Genomic DNA, 8360 nt, shown 5'->3' with positions numbered 1-8360 from the left:
CCAGTAAGATTGGTTTAATAGTGAGAGATTTGAGTAGATTATATTAGATTATGTGTTCAATTTTTACTTTTATCAAAACAAAAACAAAAAGACTTTTCGACCAATGAGAATTTATTTAACACTATTTTATTGAGTTAAATAATAATTAATAATGTAAATAATTCTCATTTATTTAACACAACTTTTTATAATTTTATAAATTAAAAAATATCAAATTAATTTTTAATAATGACATCTTATTTATTGAGTTTTTATTTTATTTTTATTAAAAAATTAAATATTTAATATCATTTAAGCTGGAGGAATGATAACATACTTCAATTTAGATCTCATCACACAATCGTGCATTTTGTGTCACGGATAGTCAGGATTATCCGTTGAAATATTTTTTGTTTGATTGGGTATCCCTATAGGCTAACCTGGGAGCCATTTTCTCGAATCAAGATTGGTGGTTAGCTAAGTTCCTCTTTTCTGATATTGGAATATGTTACGTTACTGGTAAACTTCAATTGGAGTCACATTCAATTTCTATTGTGATCAATCATTGTTTGCCAATGGATTGAAATATTATAATTTTTTGAATCTTTTTACGTGTTTATATCTTCTCAATTATCACTTAAAATAATTTTTTTAAAAAAATTATTAAATTACTAGCTGATTGAAAGTATTTAAATTATTCTTAGAGAAAATTTGATTTAACCCTGCGATAAATAATAATCACAAAATTCGTCTTACTGAAAATATTTGGTTCCCGATTGAAACAATTTGTTTCTGATGTACGTCTCATTTCCTCTCAGCCCGGAGAACTACTTATAACGCGCACCCTTTCACCGTCTTAAATGTGACTGTACCCCGTGAACAAGCGGCATCAGCGCACACCAAGATTATTCAAAGTATGTGCGGACTGCGGTCATTCAAAAACGGTTTTTTTTATTACTATATTTTAAACGACACACTTTATATTCTTTCGTTCTCACAAAGAGATAGAACTCACACATTTACAACTTTTTTCATCCATTCTCTCTCTCTCTTAATTTATCTTTTTCTCTTCCTCAAAATGACACAATTTTGTATCCTTCAAAATAATACACATTTCCCCCTATTTTTAGTTCATTGTCACGATCTTTTTTTTTTTTTTTGCCCTTTTGTCATTATTTTGTGTCATTAAACTATAGAAAAAGTGTATATCATTTTGAAAGATACAAACTTATATTATTTTAAGTGAAAAAAAAGATAAATGAAGAGAGTGAGTGAATTTTTTTAAAAAAAATATGGATTTTAACTCTTTATGAGAATAAAATAACACAAGATGTATCATTTAAGATGAGGCAATTTTTTTTTTTTTTTCCCTTAAACTATTCTTTCAGGAGTGTGAAAAGAAATACAAGGACTGAGATAGGTGTGGAACAGAACAAATTTGCCACCCTTTTAGTCAGTCTTCTTAACGGATTTCATGTCTTATGTCCACACGTTACCCCAATCAAAAAGCATTCCTATCTGGAAAATCACATCCATTTCTGATCCTGATCAACCCCAAAAGTCTTTGCGTTTGTTTGATATTCTCTTTTAATCTATTTTTTCTCGTCACTCCTCATTTCTCCGATCAATCACAAAAGTCTCTCAGTGACCAAAAATAAAAGCTTGTCTCTTCTCTCTGTTGTGTCTTTCTTTTTCTCCCTGAATAAATGAGAAATCCCCTTCCGTAGATAATCTCTGCCATGATCACAAAACACCCACTTGTGATCCTTTTAGTTTTAGGTGTTGTATCAATCTTCCTTCCCATAATCACAGCCCAAGTGAACTACCGCGAGTGCCACCAAACATGCGGCTCAGCCAAACCTTTCCCTTATCCTTTTGGGTTTTCCTCCGGCTGCACAATCCGCCTCAACTGCACCCCCGACGGCGGAATCTACATCGGTGAATTCCCAGTCCTATCAGTAAACGCAGACGGCATAATCGTGGGCATCAAAGCCCTTTGCAATCGCCCATTTGATCGATTCCATCAACTCTTCAGCCACAAATACGCACCCACTTCAGCAAACGTGATCCTATTAAAGAACTGCACCGAAACGCTCTTGCCCTGCACGCTACCAGGGACCCTGGTGCAGACTCACTTTGAGTCTGAAGGTTGCAGCAGCAATTTTAGTTGCTACTTTGAGAACAACACGAGGGGCTTCGTGAGTGAACAAAATTTAGAGCAAATCGGGTGCGAGTACTTTATGTCGTCTATATCATCAGATGATTTAAGGTACAATTCGGGTGCGGCTGTGTCCTTGGAAGTAGCCACAATAGAGCTTGGATGGTGGCTTCAGGGAGATCAATGTCAATGTTCTGATCATGCCAATTGTTCCATAATTGAATCGCCGCTTGATAGAAAACCCGGGTTCCGGTGTCGCTGCAAGGAAGGGTTCGTCGGCGATGGGTTTTTGGCCGGAACAGGCTGCCACAAAGGTCAGTTTTGTTTTTTTTCTCCTTAATTTTCTTAAGATATTAGATTAATTAATAACATAGCGTAGCTCTAGCCCAACATTTTTTTGTACTTAAATAATCGCATCAAAATTAATGCTTTACTGCCAATAAATAAATAAAGTAGATGTTTAGTTCAAGCTTAGAGTCCACACTTCGTTATTCTAAACTTTTTTCTGTCTGCGTAGAATTTTTACAAAAGCTTAATAATTCAAGTCCCTTTCTGCATATTATTCTTTTAATTTTATTCTGACATTGACGACTTTTCTTTCTGTCTATAGGAAATAATTCCATGCTGAAAATGTTTTGTTTTATGCAGTAATTTGCCACAATGTTTCCCATATACACAATTAAAAGTCACGCTTCTTTTTATACAAAAAAATTAAAAATAAAAAAAATCACGTTTCACTGATTCTTTTAGTTTTATTGTATATATACTATCATTATATAAATTGCTAATTGTTTATGATACATATCTTAATTAATTTCTTATACAAATTTTAAATACAGGTAAATGCTTTTGATAAGTAAATAATATATTAATCAATTTAATTTTTTTATTAAAAATGACAATATAAAATTATATCATAAGTATAAACTTTAAAAATACATCCAAATAATTAAAGTATAATTATTATTAATAAAAAAATTAATTTTTTTACACTACAATTTTTATATCAATTTATATGTAATATAGAACTAATAATACAGGGATTGATACATGTTTACTAGGTGTATATCACCTTATATTGAACACAAATGAGAAAAATTAGAGTATATGTTATTTAAAAAAAAAAAAAAAAAGCGAAGTAAAAATAACTGTCAATAAATAATAAAAATCATCATATAGATACAAGTCATGAGATGAGATGAGATGAGAGTGTCCCCCAGCCGTGAAAGATTGCCATAAAGAACACAAGTAGGACCCGGCAGCAACAGCAAGCAGTAACGAGGGAAGAAATAGAGAACCTGAAACATGCTTGTCACTTAATTTATTGGAGCTGCCCATGATTACGGGGAATTAAAGTCAACCAGACTAATCAATTAGCCAAGTGGTCAAATTTTCTTTTCATTATTCGGTCCATTAAATTCCGGCATCTTTTCCTTTTTCTTTACTTTCCCTTTTTGTCTGTATATGAAATTTGGAGGAGTCTGTTGCCCGCAAGAAAGGGAAGTTTTACCTAAAAGTCTATGGTTTTTTTTTTTTTAAAAAAAAAATAGGTCATTTTATTTATGCGCAAATAGTTTTTTTTTTATTTTAAAAAATCTAGGATATTAGCATTTTTTTAATTTATCGTAATTGATATGATTTATTAAATATTTAATAATTATTTATAATGATAAATATAAAAGTTTATAAACTAAATTGACAATAAATTGAGTCTATGTTTACTGAAGTTTTAGTTGTTTTAAAACCGACTGTTTGTCCTATCTGGGTCAAATAACCTTTTCATTCTTTTGCTATCATAGAAAAAGTAATTTCTAATGGAGAGTTGTCAGTTCCACAACTTTACCCCACGACATTCATTGTTGTAGTTTTTCCTTTTCAAACGAGTGTCTACACTCATTAAATTCTCTTTTCTTTTTTTTTTCAATTCAAATGAGTGTTGCGGCGGTGGCCTGCGGCATTGATTAATTTTTAAAATATCAAATTGCTGGAGTGGAACGTCAGAGTTAAATATTGTTGCGTAAATAATATTTATTTTTTCATAATATAATCGTTGCCAATGATATAAGAATAGCAAATCATGGACTAGTAATGTATCCATTAATCTGGTTTTAAATTTGTATCTTTTTATCCTCATTAGGAATTGAGACTCTGGGAATCGAATTCTTTATCCTTTAAACAAGTCAAATTCTGAGATATAGTTAGGATGTTGCTAGACTGTTGGGTAATTAAGTGTCTACTATTCCTTTATCATGCTGAACAATTTTATTATGAAAAAATAAATACTATTCATGTAGTAATATCTCCAGCATTTTGATATTTTAAAAGTTAATGGGTGTCATGGACCACCCATGTGACATTCATTTGAATTAAAAAAAAAAAAAATTAATAAGTGATGTCCGGTGGGGTCGCGACACTCAGTTGAAAAGATGAAAAAAAAAAAAAAGTGTTGGTTTGAGATGAACAGGGGAGATACGGACTGGCTAATTATTTAGCTAGAAATTCTTAGGTATTTTCAGGTCAAGAAAAACATCCTATTCTATTATATCAAGTGTGTATCATACTAATTTATCGTTATTTGTACTAAAAAAAAAAAATTATCGTTATCTCACACTTCAACTATATATTTCTCACAGTTGCAACTTATGTTATACACATCTCATGATATAGAGTAAGAGATTTCTCATGCTAAAATTGTCGCTTATTTAGCTATCAGGCTGTTGCTTGGTGCTGGTAAACGAATTTAACCAAAGAACAAAAATTGGAGAAATCAGAGGATCAACCATTGAATCCCTCGAAGTATTTCTCAGTTACAACACAAATATCGAACCACTCCTAATTGAATCATACCGATTCCAATTAATTATCTTTCTGGTTTCAAAACTCTGGCCTCTCTACTAACGATCTTAACTCCATCTAGCTCAACTTTAGTTTTTAATATTTCTGAGTTACTAATTGTATCATGTGAATTTGGGTTTGAAAACAAACAGCCTCATCAGCATGCAACGCAGCGAAGTACCTGTCTGGCCAATGTGGAGGAACAGCGAAATTTGTTGTCTTAATTGGAGGTAACTTGTGCTTATTTCATATTTCTAAAACCATTTGGGATTACTAATTATCAACTACACATCTTTTTCGCTCTTAAAATTTATTAACTTAAGATGCAAATTAACTAATAATTATAATTAGAACAAGTTTGACACCTTGTTTGCTGCAAACTAGCTTAATAATGTGGAAACTTAACTTATTTTGCAGGATTTGTTTTCGGTGTTTCACTGATGATTACTCTGGGTTCATTATGTTGTTTCTTTCGCCGGCGCTCCAAATTGAGAGTGACAAAGAGCACAAAAAGGCGCTTAACTGAAGCCACTGGCAATTACAGCGTTCCTATCTATCCCTACAAAGACATTGAGAGAGCCACGAATAGCTTCTCAGAGAAACAACGGCTCGGAACTGGGGCATATGGGACAGTTTATGCTGGAAAACTTTACAATGATGAATGGGTTGCCATCAAAAGGATAAAACACAGAGACACCGACAGTATTGAGCAAGTAATGAATGAGATCAAGCTCCTTTCCTCGGTGAGCCACACCAATTTAGTTCGGTTGTTGGGTTGTACCATTGAATATGGAGAACAAATCCTTGTCTACGAGTTCATGCCCAACGGAACACTATGTCAGCATTTGCAAAGGGAGAGAGGGAATGGACTTCCATGGCAAGTTCGACTCACAATTGCCTTTGAAACAGCACAAGCCATAGCACATCTTCATTCAGCCATTAATCCCCCCATTTACCATAGAGATATCAAGTCAAGCAACATACTTTTGGACTACAATTTTGGATCCAAAGTAGCAGATTTTGGTCTTTCTAGACTTGGGATGACTGAAATATCCCACATTTCAACTGCCCCACAAGGAACCCCTGGCTACGTTGACCCACAGTACCATCAAGACTTTCACCTTTCTGATAAAAGTGATGTATATAGCTTCGGTGTTGTTCTTGTTGAGATCATAACAGGACTGAAAGTGGTGGACTTCTCTCGTCCTCATAATGAAGTAAATCTGGCTTCTCTTGCCGCAGATAGGATTGGGAAAGGGCTTTTGGATGAGATTATAGACCCATTCCTTGAGCAAGAAACAAGTAATGATGCTTGGACCCTTTCCTCCATACACAAGATGGCTGAGTTGGCATTCAGATGCCTTGCATTCCACAGGGATATGAGGCCTTCGATGACAGAAGTAGCAACAGAGCTAGAGCAGCTTAGGCATAGTAAGTGGACAACTTTAGGATACAACAATTGCACAACTTCGACGGAGTTGTCCTGTTGCTCTTCTTCCTCCAATGATAGTGAGAAACCACTAAGCACCATAGTGAATGTGGTTGGGCCAAAGGGTAAAGAAGAACATCTAAGCCTGCAAACAGGGCCCGTGAGCTTAAATTCAACTCAAAGGCCCAAAAGCAGGTCACCAGTCTCGGTGCAAGACCCAGACATGTGGTTGAGTGAACAGAGCTCTCCTTCGTCAAATAGTTTTCCGAGTAAGTCCTATGATTGAGCTAAGACAGCTCTCTGTTTCATCAAATAGTCTGCTTGTAAATCCTTTGAATGATCTCGAAGGAGGCAAACAAACAAGCCCTTTTATGTCTCATTGCTAAGGTAGAAGGGACATGACAAGCCGTTTGCACTGGGATAGGTCTCTATTAGGGGGGAAATTAACCAAATCAGGATTCATGATTGATCCAAGTCTCGCTTGATTAACCATCAATCATTCTTTGAATATGGATTAATCATCATTCCTTACTTAGATCTTCCTAAATTGAAATATATGGATTAATTATTCTCGTAATAAAAATTTTCCTTGGAACAGTGATGTTGGATTATCTAAAATAAACATAGGCATATACTTTGCTAATCTATATTAAATTCTTGTGGCCCTCCTATATTTCCGGTGTGATCTTATTAACTGTAGTCTCTTACCTGAATAGAAAAGAAGCTAAACCATTAATATACATGAAATTAATAGTAACGAATTTATTCATTCTTCCACCTTTCCACGCAGAGGCAATTCATATACTTGATTCAGGAAAGATGGAAGAAAATGAAGTTGAAAATATGAAAGCGTTACATAGGAAACTTCTCAAATCTTTTAATCTCAATTAAGTAATATGTGAAAAGGAAAAGGAAAAGGAAAACGATCAGTAGCTTTCAATAAACAAAACATCTCTTTTCATCAGATTAACTGCGTACGTTCAATACCCAACTGCCCGATATGAAGATAAAATTTAGGGATGTTAATTTTTAATATATTCACTTAAACGACATGAATAACACACGGAAAATTTGTGTTCAGTTTAATTCATTTTTAAATTTGTGTCGTATTTGTGTTGGTTAGAATTGACACGAAAAAATATAAGTCGTGTTGCGGGTTAATCTGTGAACCACAAATTGACCTTCTTTAATCTTTATATAAGTTTTTCGTGTTGTGTCATAAGTAAGTTATTCGTTTCTTATCGTGTCGTATCAACCCGCATAATAAGTTACACATTTTGATGTTAACAAGCTATTCATGTCATGTCATATTGTGTCAACTTGTATAATAAACAACACATTTTGAGGTTGCGGGTTATTCGTGTTATGTCGTGTCGTGTCAACCAGCAAAATAAGCAGATCATATTTGTGTTGAATGCTTTAAATTGATTTCAAATTTTTGTTGTGTTCATGTTAAGTGTATTCGTGTTCGCGTCAAATTTGTACGGTGTCGTGTCAACCTGAATAGTTACTTCTAAATTAAAATTTAGGAGTGGGAACAAAAATTAAATAAATGTGAATCGATTTAAAGCGCATTAAAAAATTAATTTTTTCAAAATCAGTTCGAACCAAACCACTTTATCAATTCAGTTTACTTTGAGTTAAAAACCAGATCATATCGATCTCTAGGAGTGTGAAAATCTAAATGAATCCAACCAAACCAAAAATTAGATCTTATCGTATCACATTTTTTCAAACCAAATTTTGGAACCAAACCATTTTCTCCAAACCAAATTATAAAACTTAACCATTTGTTAAAATCGGTTCAGTTTGCCAAAAACGAATCATTTTTCTGGTTTGGTTCAGTTTTTTATATATTGTATGCTCGGTAAATACACCGGTCATACAAGAAATAAAATATATAAGCATGAATATCATTTTCACGATAATTAGATTTCAACCACTCATTTGCTATTCAAG

General features: G+C 33.5%; 1 protein-coding gene across 1 annotated transcript; it reads left to right on the top strand.

Annotated features, from left to right (window-relative positions):
* The first annotated feature begins 1667 nt into the window (after window positions 1-1667).
* Window positions 1668-6967, top strand: LOC133313331 (wall-associated receptor kinase-like 14). The gene is made up of 3 exons (XM_061514698.1): window positions 1668-2451; window positions 5125-5202; window positions 5390-6967. Exons 1-3 carry the CDS (start codon window positions 1719-1721, stop codon window positions 6685-6687), a joined length of 2109 nt encoding a protein of 702 aa, XP_061370682.1. The 5' UTR covers window positions 1668-1718; the 3' UTR covers window positions 6688-6967.
* The last annotated feature ends 1393 nt before the right edge of the window (window positions 6968-8360 follow it).

The sequence above is a fragment of the Gastrolobium bilobum genome, unplaced genomic scaffold, assembly GCF_033153095.1.
Source record: "Gastrolobium bilobum isolate Gb01-03AN ecotype WA unplaced genomic scaffold, APGP_CSIRO_Gbil_v1 utg14062, whole genome shotgun sequence".
Classification (NCBI taxonomy): Eukaryota; Viridiplantae; Streptophyta; class Magnoliopsida; order Fabales; family Fabaceae; genus Gastrolobium; species Gastrolobium bilobum.
This window is presented reverse-complemented; position numbering and strand designations above follow the sequence as displayed.